Source organism: Argiope bruennichi, chromosome 6 (assembly GCF_947563725.1).
Source record: "Argiope bruennichi chromosome 6, qqArgBrue1.1, whole genome shotgun sequence".
Classification (NCBI taxonomy): Eukaryota; Metazoa; Arthropoda; class Arachnida; order Araneae; family Araneidae; genus Argiope; species Argiope bruennichi.
In genome coordinates this window covers 122,611,810-122,637,457 of record NC_079156.1, presented here as the reverse complement: position 1 = coordinate 122,637,457, position 25,648 = coordinate 122,611,810, and the positions used below count along the sequence as shown (strand labels likewise).

At 30.9% G+C, this 25,648-nt stretch overlaps 1 protein-coding gene across 2 annotated transcripts in view; it reads left to right on the top strand.

Annotated features, from left to right (window-relative positions):
- Positions 1-25,648, top strand: part of LOC129971538 (uncharacterized) — a 330,900-nt gene that overhangs the window by 248,815 nt on the left and 56,437 nt on the right. For both annotated transcript variants that reach the window (XM_056085406.1, XM_056085407.1), the window contains one exon: positions 5,077-5,459. In XM_056085406.1, the coding sequence (XP_055941381.1) occupies positions 5,077-5,459 (383 nt within the window). The remainder of the gene's footprint in view (positions 1-5,076; positions 5,460-25,648) is intronic.

Sequence of the window (25,648 nt, the reverse complement as noted above, 5' to 3'; positions counted from 1 at the left end):
CTTTGACATTACAATCTTTGATTATTTTTTTCTTTCTTTTTAATACACTAAAAAACACGATTTAAAAGATTAATTCTTAATTTTTATATAAATTTTTGGCTTTAATTTATTTCCTAATTTTTCATTACAATTATTATGAAATATCGTAATCGATTTTCTCGCATTCGTTATCAAATGTCGCCTTTCATGTTGTATCAAAATCAAAATTAGAATTAAATGATTAACTCATAATAAAATTCTGAAAATGTTACAGTTTTGCATTTTTATTTATAATATTGTATAAGAATATAAAAATTTAACCTGAAACGTAAAAGGTGGCAAATCATTTATTTAATTATATATTCACTTACACGGAAAATGTAAATAAAGACTTGTATTAAACACTATTATCTACAGTATTTTAAAGGAAACCTACTTCATTTCTAACGGATTGTATTTCTATTCGTCGAAACGAAAAATGAGAAACACTTCGATATATTTTATCCCTCTTTTCCCCGTAGTCCTTCACAAAACAGCATCGTGTAAGAAAACGTATCCCTCCAACGCTATCGCGAAAATATTTTTTTCCCTGCCTCTTCCTTGAAAAGTTTTTCTTGGTCGTGTTTCCAGTATGTTTTTTTCCGTGCATCGTCCCAATATTGTATCTGGGGGCCCTAGGCGAAAGGAATGCTATACCTTGTGGCCATCTCCATAAAAATAGCATCTCGAACGTAAAACCGTAAGGAAAGCAATATCTCCGTGTATCGAAAGCCCCGCGTTATTTCCTTTCGGTTGCTTATCCCATCATGAGAAAGTTAGTGGTTCCAATCGCTGGCTTAAGCTGTAATGGCACGGTATAAAAACGTTCCGCCAAACCTTGTTTCCCCTGGAGAAAAAAAAAGTCAGACTTTGTTATCCTTTCTTATTTAAGAAACCTAGTAAAAGAAATATTTATAGGTATAGGATACATCTTCAGCTTATATGATATAATTGAAAATATATAATATATCGGTATGAATGCATGGATTTTTGTTAGTTCATGTATGGTCTTGAACATAGTTGTAGCTTAGAGGACACTTTTATTTGATGCACCATTCTGATTGAATGCTTGTAGGACTCAAGAAGTTCATGGTAAATTCTTGTAGGACTCAAGAGGTTCACTTTCAATTCTTGTAGGATTTAGGCATAGTTATTGGTTAGAGGACAATTTTATCTGATGCATGATTATGATTAAAAAGAATTATGAATATGTAGTATATCGGATAATGATTGAAAATGTGTAATATATCGGAATGAATCCATGGATTTTTGCTCAGTTCATGTATGGTCTTGAACATAGTTGTAGCTTAGAGGACATTTTTATTTGATGCATGATTGGGATTGAATTCTTGTAGGACTCAAGATGTTTACTTTCAATACTTGTAAGACTCAAGACGATCATATTCAATTCTTGTAGGACTTGAGATATAATTGTAGGTTAGAGGAGATTTTTATTTGATGCATGATTTTGATTGAATAGAATATGTAGTATATCGGATAATGATGGAAAATATGTAATATATCGGTATTGAAAATTGTTATTTCTTTGCAAAATATTAAAATCTAAAAGTGTTAAATGATATAGTGGGTATATAAATAGGACTCCCTCCTTTTTTTCCTTTGTCGTATATGAAGTGCAGAGAAAATACTGTAACCGTCAAGAAAATTCGAACTCGAGATTTTAATAAATCTCCACATTATCCGAATCCGATCCGATTCTATCTATATTCGGGAAAAAATGGCATTTTTCTATGTGTCGGTTGTGAATGCGATAACTAAAAACTACTTCAACTAGATGACTGAAATTTGGTACATGGAATTACGACAGAATGTGTAGATCTCTATCAAATTTTGGAGGAAATCTGTTAGCAGGATGTGACTATTCGAGTACACAGGATGTGACTATTTGACTATTCGAGTACAATTAAACCCGATAACTACAAAATGCAAAGTACTGTATAAATACAATTTGGTACACATCATCTAAAATAACCAGTTTTTCAGCCAAATTCATCCAGCGGTTGATCGCCTTTCGGTTTGTACTTTTGCATGTATGTAAACACAATAATTCGCCAATGAAATGACTTAAATCAAAGAAATTTGGTATACTAATTTGTGACTACAAACTGTAGTCAAATTTTGGTATCAATCGCCCGGTAAAAATTTTCGAAAACAAATGTTCTCACATTTGATTCAGTGAAAATTCTGAATTCGCGCCAAAGATCTGTATTTCGTAACTCCTCAGAGCATTTTAAGGAATTCGTGTCTTTATAAGGCGCGAATTTAAACTTTCAGTTGTTGTTTGTAATTTTCCATGAGTAACAAAGTTGTAAATTGTTATGTTTCCTTTTGAAAAAATATTCATTTATAAACACTTGTATTTTTTTTTTAACATTTGTAACGTATATCAGCTTCAGAAATTCTTCTGGAGAATAGCAAGTCACTAGGAAAACAACGTCGCTTGGAATCATTCTAGATAGTTATATCCAATTCAGTTTTGAATGGATAATTAACTAGCCCACAAACTATTTAATTAATTTCAATGAAACTTTTTATATTCTTCAGTATTCTTAAGCAAAATTTGAAGGGGGTGGCGGACCTATTCAAAAGTAAGTTTGAATTTCTATAACCTATAAAATATTTACTCACTCCAATTTCATTTTTTAATTCTTGAGCGATTCAAACACCTTTTCAATGATACTCCGGTGGGCGCCCGATGCGCCTGGATATTATTGAAAAATTTCCTCCCCCAGTTGTTATAGGGGATTGATTGATCCTGAATACCCGCAACGCGTATTTTGTGCATTAGAAATGTTCATGTAACTGGGTTTTCTGAAAATTCTTAGGTCATCCGTTCATATATTAGTTTAATATCCCTCAATTAGGCAGGGGTCTTTTTTGTATGTACACCCTTTAAGAGCAGGGACAATCAGTGTGGCTTTTGAAGCGGATAGGTGTGTACTCATTCGATTTTATTTTTAACGTTTGAAAAATTGCAAACACCCGTTCAATAACGGTATGCGCCCAAGATGCCTGGATATTATTGTGAAATTTCTTCCTGCTTTTGTTAAAAGTGATTGATTGGATACCCGTGGTGCGTGTTTTGTCCCTTAGAAATGCTCGCGCAGATGGATTTTCTGAAATCTGTATGAGGATCTCCAAACATATATTTGTTTAATATCCATCAGTTAAGAGGGGGTCCCTTTATGTGTAATGCCCCTTAAGAACATGACAGGCATTGCTGTTTTTGAAGGAGCTAGGAATTGTTTTTGCCTTTGAAAGATATAATCTAATGGTCCAGTATATTTTCTTCGTAGTATCTAAACTCGATTTATTTTAAATAAGATTAATAAATATGATATTTAACCTCTTTAATATTATCTTGTAGTTTTTTTTTTTTTTTTTTTTTTTTGCTGTCAATTTTATCCATGGTTTAATTTTGTGCAAATGAATCTCGGAACAAAATTTTAATGTACAAATTGACTAATAAAAAGTAAGATAATTGCAATATTCAATGAAATAAGAAGAATGATTTGCAAGAAATCAATAAAAATAACAATTGTTAAAAATTTTGAACTTATTATTTCAGTTGTCTTGTTGATTCTTACTCACCGAGGTTTATAAATATATTTTGACATTCGATTTCCCCTTGTATTAGAATGTTCTTAAGCAAATGAAACATCTGAAATGTCGGCTGAATTCCAGATTCTTAATTAGATTTCTTCGCCTTCGAATCCTGTCAACATCTCAAACAGTAATAAGATAATGTATTCCCAAACAAAATTAACTTAATTAAAATTCATTGCTTCACGTATGAACTAAATTAGAATGCTTGGCGTTTTTGGTTCTTCATATGCGGGACTTTTATATGCGTTGCCAAGAAAGATACAGCGGTATTATACACTTAGATATGAATCATTATTTTATATTAGTTATTCAGTTCGAATTGGCTTTGAACAACAAACGCGTGGACAAACAAATTAAATATTTTTAACTTTCTTGCATTTGCTACAGTAGTTTCGAAGTCTTTATTTTTAAAGTACCGTAGGGATTTATTGTTTAAACAATGAAAACGAATTGATTTGCATAGAGAAGTTTATCATCATCAGCCTGTTTCATAAAATTATAGCAAAAATAATGAATAATAGAACAAATGTTCAGCAAATATTTGACGTTTGGGTCTATCTGTTCACTATCAATAAACATTTAAACTATCATAAATCTTAAATTAAAGCATAAGGTCCTTATAATAGGTAGATATCAGGAAACTAAGTGATGAATAATTCTATCTAAAGCCTTGCTCTTATGGCTTGTAATGTGATTAATTTTGCTATAAATGTGCCATTTTTACAATCGGAGTAAAGCAAAGGTAAGGGTGCTTTGTTCCTGAAAGCAACGAAGCATCTGTTGTTGCGTCCAGGAACTTAAGACGATATTTCCATGGAAATGGCGATAAAATCTCAGATATTAAAGTCTAGCGAATCGGAAGATGATAATATACATGCCATTATAATGGCGTCATGACAGATTACAAGTTTTATGCAACAAACCTTGTTCTCATGATTGGACTTGTCTAAACCGAATACAACTTCGGTTTGGTGAAGTCCAATGAGGAAACAAAGGTTTAAGAATAATGGCTGCGAAAATATATTCATATATTATCAATTCTTATCCTTTATAGCCTTAGGTAAAAGGAAAACTATTCAGATATTTGTAAAAAATGAGGGGACATGCAACATTCAATAGTAAGAAGCAAGAAAAAAAGCGGGGAAATGAGGGAAAAAAAACACCAGATTTTGCTTTTCTAAAACTATGATATGTTTATTTCCAGTTAAAATTATTTTTCCTACTGTCAAAGATATTTCCATAAACTTTGATTTTCAGAATTCACTTGTATACATATACTTGACCCGTTTTGGGGTCGTGGTCTATAGTCAAAGAGGTCTTGATTGAATACAGTAACTCAATTAGTTAAACTATTGTAAAATGCATTTATGGTATTTACATATATCATTCCATTGTCAATTCGACTCACACTTTTTATTTTTCATCTTACAGATTCCTCCTTTGCCTCTGGTGAATACCGCAGCCCCGGCCGAACCTCACAGTGCCTATCACCATCCACCCAGTCACGCCCGGATGCCCAGCACATCTTCCTCTTCACAATCGTCTGCTGCTGTGGGTCGTCTGGTCCAGCAGCCTCGCGTGCCACCCCTCACATCCCCATCCAGCGGTTACAGCGAGCACAGCGATCCTTACTTTGCCCTGACCAGCGGGGAGAGGGCTGTGATGTTGGCATCTGCCAAACATTTCCCGCATTCCCTGTCCTTCGGAGGATGCTCCCAGCATTCCTTGCTACAGGGGACTTCCTATAGTTCTCCTTGTGGCAACGCACCCTTTGGGGTCACTCAGCCGTCAGCCGCTGCATCATTCTTTGCGAGGTATGTGTAATGAAGAAGCATAACTTGTCTAGTTTCTTATATTTTTTTCGGAAATAAGGCATTTAATTGGAAACACTAAGAAATGAAAAATTCCATGATGAGATTTTGGTGAATCTCCATCTTTTCGACTTCCTTCAATCCGTTAGAATTTTTTTTTGTTCTAATATTTGTTTGTTGGTTTATTTCTTCCTGAATATATACGAGAACAAGGTATTTTGAAAACTCAAAGACTAGATTTATAAAGGCAGCCACCAGACCAGAATTGTAATACTATCAAATTTTAGATCAAGACTCATTTGCAGTTGGATGTGTATCGTGTGCGTGGAGGTGTATGCAACATAACCGATGAATGAATTTTGACAAATGCTCAAATGATAGATACAATAATATCAAATTTGGGATCAAATTTGTCAACGCAAATCGGTATTTAACAAAAATGAATGTTTGATTTTTTATTTTTATTGTTTGGGAAGGCTACTCGAGAATATAAGCAAATGTGAGAAATATTCCGAATTTTAATTGCATTGACTTTTCTTTCCTTTTCTTTTTGCAACAGAATATCCCTGAACATGGAATCTCTAGGATTCCCTGTCAGTTGAACGGATGTACATGGAGAGATTTATTAAGAAGAAAAAAAAATTACATACAATTCACAAAATGACAACTATCCACAATACAGCAATGAAAAAGGGAGTGTTTGGTGGGGAATATGAGTTCAAGAATTTGAATTCTTAATGTTTCTTTTAGAAGGGCCCGATTGAGGATGGAGCCAAAAATTTATTCAGGGCTTGGGTCTGGGAGGATGAAATCTTCGTTATCTTGCTGAAACCTCACAAGATTTCTAATTTTGATTTTGGATCTCTCTGTATCCCCAGAACGTTGATCCTTCAGATTCATTCGAGGTTGCGGGTGGGTTTGTTAAGATAAAAAGATGTGCTGAGAGGGCAACTAGTGGCAAAATCGCCACTAGTTGGCAAACTGTACATTTTTATACAGTCCCCAAGTCCTATTAATCATATTTAATAAAATATTTTCGTCTTTTTAGTGTGCTAAAAAAAGTTCCTCTTATTTGCAGCTTCAACTGATCGATTTATGAATCCTTGAATTTCATCATTTTAGGTCAATCATTGGGATCATACATGATTGGTAGAACTTCTTCAAAGTGTCCACTGAAATATTATAAAATCCCCTGAAAAAATGATATCCAATGCTTTTTTGTCACTTGCTCAGTTTTGGTCACAAAACGATGGCAAAAGTTTATTTCTAAAATTCTTGTGTGACCGAATCATTTATTGCAAAACCATTAAAATTCTACGACTTAAAAAAAATTAATTTTTAAATTTTTTTTCACAGCTGTTCATTTATCGACTCAAATAACATAAAATACATTTATTAACATCAATTAAAGCATTTCTCTAAATGGAAATATTTTCTGTCACTAATAATTTAGAAATTAACTATTAAACAACAATTAGTTGGACACTGATAAAAAATAAAGAAACAGCTTAAAAAAAAAAAGATCATTTTTCAAAATGGAAAGAGCATTGATCAAAAAAATAAGTTGGCATAAAAAATTGTTTAAAAAAGAAAGCCTGTCACATTAGAACTGTGAATCCGTTTATGCAATTCATTGCGCAAAGAAAAATTAATTAAATCTGGTTTTCAAAGGTTAAAAAAACACGAAAGCCATTAAGGTATCTGACCTTTTAATAACGATATTTGAAGCAATATTTTTTAATATTTTTCAAGTTATATTTATGAAAAATTTTAAACCGACCGTATCTGACTGCAGTCGGACGTCTTTTTTTTTTTTAATAATTATGTCTGAAGCAATTTTCTAAGTTATGTTTATGAAAAAACTTAATATATCATACAAAAATGTTTTATAATTCCATTGTTTTTTTAAATATTTGAGAAAAATTACTAAACAAAAAAGCTATTAAAATATCTGCCTACGGTCAGAGGCCCCTTTTTTTAATAATGATATTTGAAGCCATATTTTTATACTTTTTTGCAAATTATATTCATACAAAACTTAATATATCGTACAAAAGTATTTTATAATCCATTACTTTTTTTAAAACAAATATTTAAGAAGAATTTTTGCCTTAAACTGGACTTTTTATCCTACATTCTCAATTAAAAATAAGGAATGGTATATTTTTCAGTACATATAATCTTTGATGTTTGAACTGTGGCAGAAATTTAGGTATAAAAAAAAGTTCTTGCGAATTATGAGTTGCAAGAGATTTAGTGTTTAATCGTAGAATTTTTTTAAAATTTTGATTTTTTTTTCAAAGCTTATGAGTTGCATAACTCTATAATGATTCATCTTTGAACTTTTATTTTGGTTCATTTCCTGTATAAAATCATAAACGAAATGTACGCCAAATTTCAGACTTTTATTTCTAATAGCATTTTGATAATCATGTAAGAAAAGTGAAAATTTTCGGTTAAGTCCACACTTGAAGAAAAACGGCTTTAAAGGATTTGTTTTCAATTTTGAATGTGATAAAAAAAAAAGATTTTTTCTTCAAAATCACCTAAATTGTTTATTATTTCTTTTCATATTCGAGCACAATTCATTTTTTTTTTAAATGGTCAATTTTGATTTTTTTTTCTATGTCGATTTCTTGATTCTAATAAGTATTTATTGTGATCAGCTACGCATCTGGGATCGAAAGCTTTCAACATTTCTTCTATCATTTAACTTAAAAAACATGCCAACTAACTTGGGTATATTTTTATCATATAATTTTTATCGTCAGTATGATTTGAATGCTGTCCATGTGTTTACTATCGGAAATTACAACATCAGTGGAAAATCAAAATATTTTAGTGATTTAGATTTATGTAAATGTGCCACCATGCTATTAAAAACAAGGAAAACAATACTGTTAACATTCCAAAATAATATGTAATATGTGGTTAAAAATGAAATGAGAAAAGAAAATAATTTTTTAAATAATTCTTATTTGTGGTATTATATAGCCCCGTTTTTCAGCTGTTAAACTTTATTAAAATGCCTTTAGTTTTATTTCTACTTATCGTAGACATAAAATAAAAACAGTTTTCAGACGACAAAGAAACAGGTATTCAAATGAAATATTAGAGAAATATGTGAATAATACGTAATAAATAGTAAAAAAATGAAATAAAAAAAGAAAATAATTTTAAAGTAACACCAAAATAATGAAAAATTATTATTTATAGCATTATTTACAGAACCATTTTTCAGCTGTCTAGCTTTATTATAATGCCTTTAATTTCATTTCTATTTATCACAGACATATATATATATATATATATATATATATATATATATATATATATATATATATATATATATATATATATAAAACAGTTTGAGACGATAAAGACACAAGTATTCAAATGAAATATTAAAGAAAATTTGTGATTTACGATCAAAAGGGAGTTTTTAAAGTAGACGGATACCTTAGAAATAGAAGATGGAAAATTCTATATAACCTTATATAAAAAGCATTTTCCATACCACTTGTATATGAAATTCTAAAACTATAAAAAATTTTCTAGATTTTCATTTGTAAGATACTTATTCTGTGCTCTGCCTTCCAATGAAACATGTGAATAGTTATCTTATTGTTAGTGAAGAATATGAATTGAAATATTAGAATAATTTTGAAATTAAATACATGATTATTCTGAATTGAATAATAAAATTATTCGATGTTCTTATTATTGTTGTTGAAGAATATGAATTGAAATATCAGAATAATTTTGAAATTAAATACATGATTATTCTGAATTGAATAATAAAATTATTCGATGTTCTTATTGTTTTTGAAGAATATATATTAAATTATCAGAATAATTTTGAAATTAAATAGATGATTTTTCTGAATTGAATAATAAAATTATTCAACGTTCTTATTGTTGTTGAAGAATATGAATTGAAATATCAGAATAATTTTGAAATTAAATAGATGATTATTGTGAATTGAATAATAAAATTATATTAAATTGAATAATAAAACTATTCAATGTTTTTATTGTTGTTGAAGAATTTTTAATTGAAATATCAGAATAATTTTGAAATTAAATAGATGATTTTTCTGAATTGAATCATACAATTATTTAATGTTCTTATTGCCGTTGAAGAATATGAATTGAAATATAAGATTACTTTTGAAATTAAATAGATGATTACCCTGAATTGAAAAATAAAATTATTCAGTGTTTTTATTGTTGCTGAAGAATATTAATTGAAATATCAGAATAATTTTGGAATCAAATAGATGATTATTCTGAATTGAATAATAAAATTATTAAAAGTATAATTTATTCTGGTCAATTTTAAAGTTGATGGGAAATGCGTGTAATCTATTAATATGTATATAAACACTAAAAAATCTAAAAACTCCGATAAAATACCTCATAAGAAGTAATTTCCATCTGTTTGAATGGAATCGTAAATAAATCAAAAGAGTGGATATCCATATTAAAATCATCCTTGCTTCCAAATTCTATTTTTAAAAATAAAGTTATTTATTCCAAGCGATGTCTTAATCTGCAAGAAGCAAGAATCTGTTACCACAAAGTAAGTTCTATAAATACATACGCTCTTCAAAATATGTCTTTTTTAACTTCTAGAACTAATCCAAAAGTGCCAACAACCACAAGACAGAAAGTCAACTCTCGAACTACATTTCAACCCAACTTATATTTCTGAAACCGCCTCCTTCTTCGTATCTTTTGAAGACAAGTCGATGCTGTCCGTAATCCCCTTGACTCTTTTCGCGAGAGATTATGCGATTTGTTCATCATCGGGAAGATATTACATCCGCTTCGAGGAGCACCGACTTAGGGTCCCCGAATTCCATTTCTTGTCTTTTCTAATAATTTTCTGGTGAAATTTAGTAATCCCTTTTAGTGAGTTGAAAGACGGTTTAAGTAGGAGGTTCGTAATTGCGTTCTCCCTTTTCTTGGATAGTAGTTATCTAGATATCAGTATTAAATGGCCTTTCCCTGGATAAATTGGATCTGTAGGGCAGTTCAGTGGTTAACTAATATCTTATCATTAATTAATGAAGATTCTATATCAGAGCAAATGAAGTGTTGTATGAAGGAACAATACGAAACTAGGAGAGAGTGATAAGCTCCTCACATGCATTTCTTCTCCTCTTTCCGTGAATCTTGTCAGTTTAGTTTGTTATGTCAAACATTTTAGTTAAACAAGAACTTGCAATGATTTATGTGAATGTAGTGGGCAAGAGAAATTATAAAAATAATAGCTGATTTATTCAGTTGTATGTGACTTGGTGTCCTCTGGACTTATTAGAAATCTATTATTTTCAAAATTCATATTTAACTACAAGTGAACTACTGGTCAAAGTGATACATATGACAAATATTTCCAATTCATTGACCAAGATTTGCATTAGCGTCTCTTTTTGGGGTTGCGCTAGGATTGTTTTTTGGCAGGTGGACTTTCCTATCACAATTAGGAATGTGTGATTAGTAGTAGAGGACTCCATCTGAGACACTAGTCCTCTCTTCAGGTTTCCACGTCACACCAGCAGAAGGATATTTGAACATCGATGTGAGATTTTCGGACAGGTTGACTTCTTTGTCATACTTAAGGATGTGTGATTAGTAATAGAGGACAGCATCTGAGCCACTAGTCCTCTCTTCAGGTTTCCATGTCACACTAGCAGAAGGGTATTTGAACCTCGATGTGAGATTTTCAGGCAGGCTAACTTCCCTATCATAATTAGGAATGTGTGGTTAGTAATAGAGGACAACGTCTGAGGCATAGTCTCTCCTCAGTCTTCCACGTCACACCAGCAGAAGGATATTTGAATCTCGATGTGAGATTTTCGGACAGGTTGACTTCTTTGTCATACTTAAGGATGTGTGATTAGTAGTAGAGGACAGCATCTGAGCCACTAGTCCTCTCTTCAGGTTTCCATGTCACACTAGCAGAAGGGTATTTGAACCTCGATGTGAGATTTTCAGGCAGGCGAACTTCCCTATCATAATTAGGAATGTGTGGTTAGTAATAGAGGACAACGTCTGAGGCCTAGTCTCTCCTCAGTCTTCCACGTCACACCAGCAGAAGGATATTTGAATCTCGATGTGAGATTTTCGGACAGGTTGACTTCTTTGTCATACTTAAGGATGTGTGATTAGTAGTAGAGGACAGCATCTGAGCCACTAGTCCTCTCTTCAGGTTTCCATGTCACACTAGCAGAAGGGTATTTGAACCTCGATGTGAGATTTTCAGGCAGGCGAACTTCCCTATCATAATTAGGAATGTGTGGTTAGTAATAGAGGACAACGTCTGAGGCCTAGTCTCTCCTCAGTCTTCCACGTCACACCAGCAGAAGGATATTTGAATCTCGATGTGAGATTTTCGGACAGGTTGACTTCTTTGTCATACTTAAGGATGTGTGATTAGTAGTAGAGGACAGCATCTGAGCCACTAGTCCTCTCTTCAGGTTTCCATGTCACACCAGCAGAAGGGTATTTGAACCTCGATGTGAGATTTTCAGGCAGGCGAACTTCCCTATCATAATTAGGAATGTGTGGTTAGTAATAGAGGACAACGTCTGAGGCATAGTCTCTCCTCAGTCTTCCACGTCACACCAGCAGAAGGATATTTGAATCTCGATGTGAGATTTCAAGCAGGCTGACTTTCCCGATATAATTAGGGATGTGTGATTAGTAGTAGAGGACAGAATCTGAGCCACTAGTTCTTTCTTTAGTCTTCAACGTCACACCAGCAGAAGGATATTTCATCCTCGATGTGAGATTTTCGGACAGGTTGACTTCCCTGCCATGCTTAAGGATGTGTGATTAGTAGTAGATAACAATATCTAAACCACTAGTCCTCTCCTGAGACTTCTATGTCATACAAGCAATACGATATTTGAACCTGAATGGGAGATTTATCATTTACTAGATCCACATACATGGTGCTCTATGATGGAATCTGTTATGGATCTTGGAATAGACCGATCAGAAAGTGGATGCCTTTCTTCAAGGCTACCATGATTCTAGTCTCTGATCGAGAGCGAAGATATTCAATTAACATGTTTAAAGGAAAGCTAATATGAAACATAAATATTCAAACAATATATATATATATATATAATATTAATTTCTAGCAAACTAAGAACATAGAGGAAGTATTGTAATTACCGAAATGATTTCAAGATTTTGAAGCATTTCATATTTTGGTTTTTATAGTAATCAAAAATAAATCATTTCCGTTTCATTTATAAGTTATACAAGAAGAAAGTAGAATATCGCCAAATAAGGCGACATAGAGATTTCAATTAATCTTACCTCTATGTCTAAAGAAGAAGGAAAAATGTGGCTATAAGTACATTGATCGTTTTTTTCAGCATTTTTGGCCAAAATCAAATTGCCTATTTACGAATATTATAACTCAAAAACACAACAAACTTGATAGATGAAATTTGGCTTACTTATTCGTTACAAAATTTTTTGTCGTGTCTCAAATTTGGTTAAATTATCAAAGTTTGGTTGTATGTTTTCTATTTATTGTGCGTATATAAACTTGAAAATTGAAATACGGTACTAGCCAATATCCAAATTTCAATATATGATATTTACACTAAAATTGTAGACCGATTTGTAAATAGATTATTGTAAAACTTGGACTTAATAGGCTTAAAATAATAGAAAAAAAATTGTCAAAATTCATATTTAATCGTCTTTACTAAAAGAAGAAACTTAACACAAAACGGGCTGTATGAATGCACACATACAAAAAGAAACCAAGACAAAGAACTTTCTTTAGTTATTTTTATTTGAGTGTAGGGTATAGACATTTGTTTTTTCATAATAGGAGATTGAAAACGGAAAAAAAATCATAATTATGAAATAAGAAAATTAGAAGTGACGGACTATCGAAATGAATAAAAACTGTCGTTTTAGATGCTCTAAGGTGATTTTTATTCATATCAATGAAGAACATTTGGTATCAATATATTTCGGTACATTTGGGAATTGCACATGTGCACAACAGTTTTTGATTGAACGTTTAACATTTTTTGACTAAGCATACATTTAGCCATTGCATATAGGCATACTATTTTTGTATTTAATATTTCTTACACATTTGGGAATTGCATATAGATGCAATATTTTTGTGCCGATTTTATTTTTTTATTACATTGGATAACTGCATATAGGTCAAATATTTTGGAACACTGGTCTTCAATAAGTTGTCAGTTAGATACAATGCTTATGGATGGACTTCTTCAATACATTTAACTGTTGCCCGTAGCTAATATTTAAATGGTCCAAACATCCTTAGCCCCACCGTTTAGTTGAAAATTTTATAACAAAAATCAATGAAAATATCTTCTGGTTTTCTTTTCAATCTTCAAAAAAAAAAAAAAAAAAAACATGCGAAAAGAAGGCATTTATTCTTCACTTTAACTCACTCGTTTGAAGGTTAAGAACAAATTTATAAACTACTTTTCCAAATATTTTATTCCAACCACCTCGCTGAATAAAAGTTTCATGACTACATGTGGCATTCTTGTTAACACCTCTGTCCTTCCCTTGTTCAGTGGCAATTTCTTTAAAGCCTCCAGATTCTTAGTCCCGTCATCTTTTATTGCCTCCTGTCTCGCTCGCTCGAACCATTTCTTTCTACTCCCTTAACAAGGTCAAACTTCGTTACAAAGTAAAGTAAAAAGGAGAAAGAAATAGAAAGAAAAAGAAATGAAGGAGAGTTCTCCTCTGTGAAAGGTGCACCCACGAAATAGAAAAGAAACCAAGATATCTACAAAGGGAAAAAGAGTCGGAATTGTTGAAGGGGAAGTTGAAGAAAAAGAGCAATTGACTAATTTCGCTTTTCTAGAAACGGTGGCTTTCATTTTTTTTTCAAATCTTCCACAGTCTACTTTGGAGAAGTCTTATTATATCAAGGAAACTTACCGTCTGTTTGAAATTTGCAGACTTTCTGGTGGAAGAAGATCTAATTTGGAATACGAATGTGTTATCCAATGAAGTATTATCTACCATTTTTTTTTAAAGATACCTTCTAGCCATACTCGTTTTCTTAAAGAAATGTGAATTTAATCTATATACCTTGGTTAATCGGGACGTAAAAGACGACTTAGGAATTATTTATAGAGTATAATACTATGTCTTTCTTATGGGGAATAAGCTGTAATTCTTTCACAATATTTGTTAAGAAGAAAAATTATGCATTGAAAGAAGAAACGAGGAATAATGAATACATATTAACATAATTTATTTAATTAGGATAACAATTTTTGACGTGAATAGTCAATACAGAAAAAATAGTATGGAAAATTTATTGCATCACGGAATTTCAGACATTCTGGTGGAAGATGAATAAATTAGGAAAACAATTTTTGAATTGAAAATCAATACAGAAACTGTTGATACTGCTACGCTCAGTGGTGGCGGGGTGGTCGACTGTACACTAGAAGAAGTCCATACAGAAAAAATAGAGCGAAAATTTATTGCATCACAGAATTTGCAGACATTTTGGTGGACGAAGATCTGATTTGGAATACGAATGAGTTATCCAATGAAGTATTATCTACCATTTTTTTCTAAAGATACCTTCTAGCCATACTCGTTTTCTTAAAGAAATGTGAATTTAATCTATATACCTTGGTAAATCGAGACGTAAAATACGTCTTAGGAATTATTTATAGAGTATAATATCATGCCTTTCTTATGGGGAATAAGCTGTAATTCTTTCACAATATTTGTTAAGAAGAAAATTTGTGCATTAAAAGAAGAAACGAGGGATAATGAATAAATATTAATTTATTTAATTTAATTAAGATAACAATTTTTGAAATGGATAATTAATACAGAAAAAAAAGTAGCAGGGAAAATTTATTGCATCACGGAATTTGCAGACATTCTTATAAAAGATCTAATTTGGAATATGAATGAGTTATCTAACGAAGTATTATCTGCCATTTTTTTTCTAAAGATACCTTCTAGTCATACTCGTTACCTTAAAGAAATGTGAAATCAATGTAATACCTTTATTAATCGGCTCGTAAAAGACGTCTTTGGTATTATTTATAGAGTAAAATGCCTTTCTTATGTGATTATTCTAGCTACAATTCTTTCATAGTATTCGTTTGGAAGAAAAGTTAAGCATTTAAAGAAGAAATAACGAATAAATATTTAATTAGGATAAAAAATTTTGAAGTGGATAGTCAATACAGAAAAAGTAACGAGGAAAATATATTATAGCAAGGAAACTTGTCGGCTGTTCAGAATTTGAAGGCATTCTGGTGGTAGAAGATATGATTTGGAATACCAATGAGTTAATCAACGAAATATTATCATCCGTTTATTTCTAAAGATACCTCCTAGCCATACTCTTTTCCTTAAAAAAACGTGAAATAAAGAAATATGAATGTAATGCCTTTATTAATCGACTCTTAAAGGTGGTTTTAGGAATTATGTATAGAGTACACTGACTTTTTTTATGTGAAATAAGCTACAATTCTTTCATAGTATTCGTTTAGAAGAAAAGTGAAGCATTAAAAGAAGAAATGATGAATAAATATGAACTTTATTTATTTAATTATGATAACAGTTTTTGAAGTGGATAGTCAATATAGAAATATTAATGGGAATTTTTTTTTATCCAGGAAATCTGCCAACCGTTTGGAATTTAGATATTCTGATAAAAGAAAATTCACTTTGGAATACGAATGAGTTATCCAAAAAAGTATTATCTGCCGTTTTTTTTTTAAATACCTCCTAGCTATATTCGTTTCCTTAAAGAAATGTGCATTTAATTTAAAGAAAGAATTTAATGTATATACATCTGCTAATCGAGACATAAAAGACGTCTTAGGAATTTATAAATAATTCCTAAGGTATTTGAAAAAAAAAAAAAAAACGGCAGATAATACTTCCTTGGATAACTCATTCGTATTCCAAAGTGAAGTTTAATACCATGTCTTTCTTAAGCTGTAATTTTTTCACAATATTCGATAAGAATGAAAGTCAATCCTTAAAAGAATGAAGTGAGAAATAATGAATAAATATTAACAATTTATTTAATTAAGATAATAATTTTTGAAGTAGATAGTCAATACAGAAAACAAAAATGGCAAAAATTTATTATACATTGGAAACCTCTCAGTCGTTCGGAATTTGCAGATATTCTGATGGTAGAAGATCTAATTTGGAATAGGAAATGAGTTATCTAATGAAGTATTATCAAACGTTTCAGTTTTGAAGAAATCTTATTGCTGTGATCTTTTTTTTTTAAAGGAAATTTAAATTAAATATAGATATTTTTATTTAATCGTACGATAAAAAACGTTAACTTGTTAAGAATTATTAGCATAATGTGGAATAAAACACATTTTTCGACTGTCTTCCGCAAAAGGAAAAGTTGAGCATTAAAATCATGAAGGGGAGAATGAAGAATAAAGTGAACAAAGTTTACTCAGTTAGGACTACATCTTTTAAAATGAACAGTCAGTTTTGACAATTATAAGAACATTCAGGATATGCAAGTGTTTAGAATTTGAAGAATTTTTTGTTGAAGAAAATCTAATTTCGAATACGAATAATTTACTCATTGAAATATTATCTGCCTGTTTTTTTTATTTCCGAAGATACTTATTGTTATAATTGTTCTTTTAGTAAATATTAATCTAAACTAGATATTTTTGCTAACAAAATCAAGAAAGATACATTAAGAATTATTTAACTTCAAAGAATTTTATTCAGGATAACAATTTTGGGAATGTATATTTGATTGTCTGCAAATTATAAGATCATTCTGAGAAGGAAATAATGAACATAGAAAAATCCCACATAAGAAATAATCTCGCATATCTCTGAATACGATAAGATTCTCATTTCTTGATTTTACATGAAGAAATTAAACTTGACTCGGATCTTATTGAGGCAAGATATAAAATTCTTGAAAAGAAATCACTTTCTCTGCCATGTCTTTTTCAAGCTAAACTTAATTGTGTTATTATAATACTAACAATATATTTAAAAAAAATTAAGTCAATTCCTACTTAGGTCAACAACAAAATTATTTTAATTACTTTTTATTAAATAATTACAATTAATATAAATATGTATATACATATGAAAGAATTACAATATTAAAAGGCAAAATAAAAATTGAATTGGAAAAACTGTATTAACATCGTCATCCGCTATAAGTTTTATATATTACTTATTAAAATTTTTAGCTTGGCGACCATTTGGCGACTCTATTTAAAGTATTAAAAATTAATTAAATTTAATTAATGAATTAATATTTAAAAAAAACTGTATTAACATCAAGTGTCATCCACTAAAAGTTTTAAAAAAATGTATTTGAACTTGAGTGGATGAATAAAAACTATTTTATTAACGATTGAAAATTTGAACAATATAAATATATATATAATGTGTGCGTGTGTGTAGCATTATTATGGTTGCAACAGAAGGCAGATTTGAAGACATAGACGAGATGTTGTATTTTTAATTTCGTTTTAATATTCATTCCGTGAAAGCATAATCATTTACAAGCAGAGACGCGGACAAGGCACGTTCGCCACAGTGCGACACAAAAGCAGAAGTAAAGAAGGGAGCGAAACAAATGATCACTAGTCTTATATAACATAGGATTTCCGGCCACGCGCCGATGGAATGCATGTTTTGATCTTTGATAAGGGCAATGAAGGTATCGCTTTCATTTGATACGTAATACTGATGGCGCATTAGATTTACAGAGGAATTAATTAAACCGAAAGTGAAATTGGATCACGAAATAAGAGAATATTTTTAGAATGAAGTTACTATGGGCTGAATGAAGATAAATCTTGGAAATTAATTAAATTGAAATTAGAATTAAAATATCATTACACACACACACACACACACACACACAAACACACACACACACACACACACACACACACACACACACACACACACACACACACACACACACACACACACACACACACACACACACACACACACACACACACACACACACATATATATATATATATATATATAAGGAGAGTGAACTAATAGTAGGAATTAAATAAAAGGTTGGTTTGGGACAAGACACTTTTGAATTATGGTCTGATGACGAGAATACCTGTACCAAAATGGAAGGGGGAGGGAATTATACCTTTTTGAATACGATAATTCAAAAACGTAATGAGTTAAAAAAAGCTGTGGGCTAGAGAATTGCAGAACTTTTCATATGATTTTAATGGTATAGCGAAGGGTAATCGCTATTATTATTATTATGAGAAATATTATTTTTATTATAATTTTGCTTTCTTTTATCAGTATTTTAGTAAGGGTAAATGGTAAAAGGAGTATTATATTATTTTCGCCTCACTTCATCGTATTTAACTCAAAAAATTAGTGTAAACGCATTAATTTTTGACTTCATGGCATACCTGCGACGAGTTCTATTAATCCTTGTCCCCCGGTAAGTGTACCATTCTATAGTTTTATGACCAGAATTATAATTATGCTTCGAATCTGGCACCAAATCCGCTTACGAAATGATTATTCATGCGGGGACATGATACATATCTGAACAAGCTTGAACGTATCTGAACATGATATCTCATAAACAGTTGTGCTAAATTTGCGAATGATTAGCGCCAAAATTGTAGATACATGTCTAAATTATATAAACAAAATCTATTCATAAATCTACTTAAATTTATTTGCTTCTGAATTGAGTATATGAACTCAATAACATAGTGCAACGAGATAGTTAAAGACATTCAATATGTGATTTTGCCTCCAAATTTGCTTCAACATTTGGACTCGGTCCGTGAATTGAAAGAGGTAGAAATGTATATATGGAATTATCTTTACTTTATTAAGAAACTAAACATTAAACTTGGTTTACGGTGTAAATATATTAGAAGTAATTGCATGCCTTGAACTAAAGCAAATGAAACATTTCTTCAATAATCAGTTTGTTTCTTGAAAGTTAGTCACAGTATTGTGATCGCATTTCTTTTCTTTCGAAAGCTTTTAGATCAGGCACGATTCCATTTCATTAAGTGCAAAGATCAACATTTCCTTCTTTTCTTACTGTTGTACGGATTGTGATGAGCGACGATAGAACCTAGGACCTTGTGGTTAGCAGTCCAGTGACATGACCACGATACAAAAGCAATTGCTCGGATAGCGTAGCTGTTAACTGGTTTATAAGCTTTCACTACACTGTCTGAATGGATAATAAGGACATAAAAAATATGCGTGAATAGGTTTCGCATTGAATTTCTCTTCACCTCGATACTTCTGGCTTTTCAGCCGATCTTGTATGTAATCTAAAAATGCATGTTTAAATTAAATAAGTGATTCTTGCTTTACCTCACTAGTGTGGAACTGGTTTCTTTGAGTGTTTATTTATTGCATAATATTCTTCTTGTTCACATTGATCACATTTCGTAGTTGGCGTAAAGCATAAGCACGTTTTGCGTTTGCGTTTAACTGAAAATTTAAATATATAATACTATTATATTACATATTTTATAAAATGTGATACTATATGTATTATTATTATATATTTTTATGCATTACGTTTGTATCATAAATAATTTTTTGTTACGTCTAATCGAAATTCAAATCTGCCAGTAAGATTTAAAGCCGTTACGCATTACTGTTAGAAGAGTATAAGAAGAAATACCGTCGCTGCTGGTTTATTCTCAATAAATATCTTTTTCTTCCAGACACCAGAGATAAAAAATTCATTCTGTAATAATAATCCAATTTCTTCTTTCCCTCAAAATCGACGACGCAGCGATATTTCCATCGATTCAGGCAGGATTCGAATACATCTCCTCTCCTCGCGCTTTCTTTTATCTTCTTCTTTATTATTACCACTACAAAACCCCAACTCCCTGTACGTCTACCTTCTAAAAGAAACTCCTGAGGAGGAAGTGGAAAAAAGAAGTGCTGACCACCCACAAAAGTAGCCTTTTCTTTTCACAAAGGGCGAAAGCACAACAAATTTATATTTTCAGGGCATCGGTTTCTTTTCCCCTTTCTTTTACAAAGAGAATGCCAATCGAGTTATTTAAGGAAAGGTTCTATCGAGTGTCCTTCTCAATTGGCGCAAGTCTTTTTATTTACGGCGTCCATTTCCGCCAATATTTTTCGTTCCGGTAGCAGTCTGAAGATCTGTCGTTGGACTTGACGGTTTCGCTTAGGGAAGGGCATTGTTTGGAGAAGGGGGTCAGGTTCCATTCAAGTGATGGTGTCTGAAGTTCATGCAAGTGAAAAAAGGAAAGAATGAATACTTGTGGTATCAAGCAGAAATGTTTTTTTTTTCCATCTTCTACAAATCGAAAACTTTATTTGATTTGAAAGGGAATAAAGAAACTGCATTTTTGTTGCCAAACTTGATGGTAAATCTTTAACATAGCAGTGGCACAGCATTGGTGAAATTATAGCATTCGAGGTAGCCATCATATTTGGTTTTTAAATATTAGAAGAAAGACTACTATTTTTAGTTCCCGATATTGATGACTTGGATGTCTAATCCCTCTTTCCTCTAGATCTGCTCATTTGCTTATTGGTTATAAGAAAAAAATAAAGATTATTGAATTGAAATATTATTTCCTTAATAATTTAGTATTTCCTTTTCCTTTATATAATATGGCCATCTGAATTATAAAATTTTCGCAAAAACAATAAATTCTGTTATCGAAAATTTTCCAAACCTCTGGCATAGAAATGTTAACGGCAGCAAGTGCGGAACTATTTTTTTGTCCTTCTACCATTTTTGGCTTTAAAAATAGGCTAAACATATTTTGTTTCCAAAATAACTATCTAAAGTACCTTCTTCTTTCTCATCATTATGCCATTGAAGTTTGTATGTATGTTTAATATATATTTAAAGGCATAATTTTAAATATGGATTTGTTGCATCGGTGATTTGAGACCTGATTCCACGGCAAATCTATCATATCTCATTGAATCCCTTAAGATTAAACATCCTCCAGCTGTTATGGCGTGAAAAAGGACGGTAGAAAGTTGTCATTTTAGCTGTAGTTCTCGTCATTCAATCAGGGTATTATGGGAGCAACGAGTCCTTCCATAATAATCTTAGTATATCTTTATGATGAATCATTAATGCAGAAAATAAATTTAAACACACCAATTACGGAATATAAACATGGAAGAATATGAAGTTAGCAGTCTTGTTGTAATAACAATTCATTTGCAATAGCCGATTACCGATTTCAAAGCAAAACGCAAACTAATTTATTCTTATATTTATTCCTGCTTGAAGAGAGATGTTTTATTTGAGATATAAATTATTAATATTAGAGGGAATGTAAGAGTAATTAATAATAATAGAAAAAATATTTAAATGTAGAAATTCATATTCAGTAGTTTAAATTCAAGAATTTATGTTTTATAAAGTTACCATCACTATGTGGGATTGAGGGTGAATGTCAAGTCTTGATAAATATCCTTCACTGTATTACCATTTCTGAGTTGAAGACATATCAAATCACATCCATCAATCACCATATCATGATCATCACCATACTATCCTAAAATTCACTGTAAACCCTAAAATATGCATAATATTTTTATTTACTCTTGAAATCAAAAGACCCATAATCTAATCACTCAATTTATCATTTAACGAGCAACACTATTCAATCCATTCACATCACCTGACTAGTTAATAAGAAATGAACGCAAACCCTGGTGCAAATACCTTTTTTCACCAACATTTTTAAATAAATGGGTTCCCCCCCAAAAAAGCCAACTTAGCGATCACTTACACCTCCTCTTCTAATACGGTGCGGCATCATCCCCCCCCCACACTCTTGACGAAGATTTAACTCGGCCTCTGCCTCATCCATCATTGCAGACAGCCAAAGGCTCGGTCCACTCCAAAATCCATTAATATCCACAGGCCAAGACTGTGCTTTCTTTCTTTTCTTTATATTTTGGGAGGTTATTTTCTTTGCTTGCAGTGGGTCAGAAACCTCCCTCGATACGCAGGAGCGTTTATACAGTCATAAAGTGTAGGTAGGCAAGTCTATTGTGCTGTGGAGGGCCATCGCTTACGCGGTTCAGAAGTCTACTCCTGCTGCTGCACCTGGAAGAGAAGAAGAATGGATTTATTATGATGAAGATACATTGGAAGGTGGACGTTGCGTGAAATTGATGCTGGACCCCTCACATGTTGGGAGTTATGTGAGAGGTTTTGAGGGAATAGAACCTCCCCAGTTCTTTGTTTTTCATCTTCCAATGCTTGTATTTATAGATCAAAAGCTAGTTTTTATTAAAATTCGTATTTCCCTTGTATTCCAAGAAATTCATTAGTAGAATGAATGCAAATTGAAGAATAAGTAAAACAACGTACATCTCTAATGATGATTTTAAACATCAGTGACAGTTAAAGCTTCTGGTTCGATTTGTATATTTGGATGGCATCACTATTCTTCAACATTATTGAGTTATGAAACAGAATATTAAATTTGCTTGAATAATTTTTTAATAAGGTTTCCAGCAAACTTTTTTTAAAATTTTATTTCTTTTATTTTCATCAAATCTTAATTGATTTTTTTTAAACTCCTGATTTAGTAGTTTTTTTAGATTTCATAGGATTGATTGTTCCGACACATATAAAATATTTCAGTATTTTTTTGATCAATTAATTTGATGTTAGTTAAATTTTGATTTGTTACGAGAGGCGCCATCTAGTAGTGAAGGGGAAAATAATTTTCAATAAAATTTCTTAATAATGATAGAATTATGAAATGCGTTAAACAAAAATTGATAATATTAAAGTATTTCTTAAATTTCTTTACTAAAGTACTAAAAAAAAGATTTTTTTTCCTTTGCAGAATTTCGAAAGGACGAAACATTAAAGAAAAGCATCAAAAGAAATGAAACAAAAAAATATGTTATTTTATTTGCATTGTTGATACCGAAAGCTCTAGAATTTCATTTGTTCGGTTAGTATCTTGTTTGAAATTAGATGAGACACATAAGAGAAGGTATCTGTAATTTTCATTTATAATCACAAGATAGAGTATGCAGACGATTCTTTTTATTTCTTATTATTCTACAATTAAAAAAATGACGACAATGGATGAGAATGGTTGGAATTTTAACAAAACCAATGGTTTTCCTTAAGTAGAACTAACAGAAATCACATTTAATTTTTTAAAACCAAATAATTAATATATGTTTTATTTTTTAAAGAAAGAAAAACGCAGTCAAATTTAAAAATTCTTTCTTGCTATTAATAACTATACAACAAATAAAAAGTTTATTTAACTTAAATTATCGTTTGCAAATATTTATTACCATAAAAGCAGAAACTTATTTCGCCATAACTTCTAAATTTACGATTAGTTTCGAAAGTATATTAAATTCTTGGGAAAAAAAATATTTGGCTGCTTTCCAAACGAGGCAATATTTCCACTAATTCTTGGAAATTACTTAATACTTCTTTCCTGTGGTAAGAATCTTCTTGGAATTTTTTAATTTAAGTTGGTATATCTAATCAATTTATTTGCCTTCGATTATCTAATAATAAATATCTTAAATGAGTGGACAATTACGCTAAAGGTCATTCTTCTTTTAATATAAACAATTATTTTATTTTCATGAAATGGTATAAATAATATTTTATTTAAAGTATTATCGATAGACATATGTATTAATAATTTCACCTTTTAATTTCCTTGATATTTCCCCTGCTTATTTTTATTTTATCGATGAAAAGAAGAAAAATATGTTATATAACTCTTCATTCGAGTTAAGCTATTAGCATACTTTTATCGTTAAGAAAATGCTAATGGATTAATAATTTGTTTTAAGAGCTTATAAAAATTATATTTGAAAAAAAAAAAAAGAATGGAGTGTTACTTAATAATGTTGAATTATGTTCTTAAAGTGTAAGATATTGCGACATCGATTTTTCCAGCCATGTAATTTAACATATGAATAATAATTGCACATCTTTTAATGCATAATTTATTAACACGTATAATAAAAAGAGTCTATAAAAGTATATTTTTTTAGTTTCAATATAATATGGCGGTGAAAATGACTTTCGGCGGTTTCATGACGGAGTTTAAGCTTCGTAATTTGATTCGTGGCGTCATACATCACTACATAATATTATTGCAAACAAGCTATTTATTATTCTATGTTTATTTACAATATATTGTAATATATTCGTGGCTTTCGATTATATGAAAATAATTGAGATTTTTCTTAATAAATAGAGTATAACTATAGACAGATTTAGAGATTTTTTTTTGCGATCTTAGTCAGTACATGTTATGACACACTCTCTTTTATTACTTTAGGTTAATTTTTATTTTAGATTAATTTACTTTAGGTTAGCTATTACTTCCCTAACTTTGTAAACATGTATATGTTTTTTTTTATTTATTTATTTATATGAACTATGACTGAGTTCCAACCACGTTCGAAACAGATTGGACTGTTTATTATCAAATTCGGAAACAATCCGAGCTTTTGCGCATGCGTTAGGAGGTATTTATTTCATCAAAAAAGGGATGAGAGGAAAGTTGAAAAGAAGAGATGTTTACATTATCAATGTAAATTTATTCTTGGAGTTAAGAGACGCAATAACCGGTCATATTTCTACGTATCACCCCTTAACGAAGTACAATCGTCGGAAAGTGCTAATTTTAGTATCAAGAAACGAACAATGCTTGATTAATTATACTTGACAAAATGCTGATGTTATGCTTATATTTTTTGATTTGCTGATACTATTCTTATACTTATGCATTCATAAGAATTGCACGAGGATTCCTTATATGTGCGTAAGCAAATAAATTTATAGGATCCAATAGAATTAGATCCTGTAGTTAGATCTAAGGATCGAATGGAGATGAAGTTTTTGGTGTTATCGCTTCTTTGCTTTTGTTGAAACGCTGCAGTCTGTAAAAGATTTCTTTAATCAATTGCAAAAAAAAAAAAAATGCTTTGGCATTCGAACTACCGTGCTACGTTACAGAAAGGAAATATTAGTAAAACTATAAAATATTTTGTAAACTTAATTTGTAGCGTCAGTTAATTATTATATTATGCGTCACGTGATCTATGTCGTATAGAAGTGGGAGGTATAGATGCCTCGATTGCAAGTCTTAGGAAGATTATCA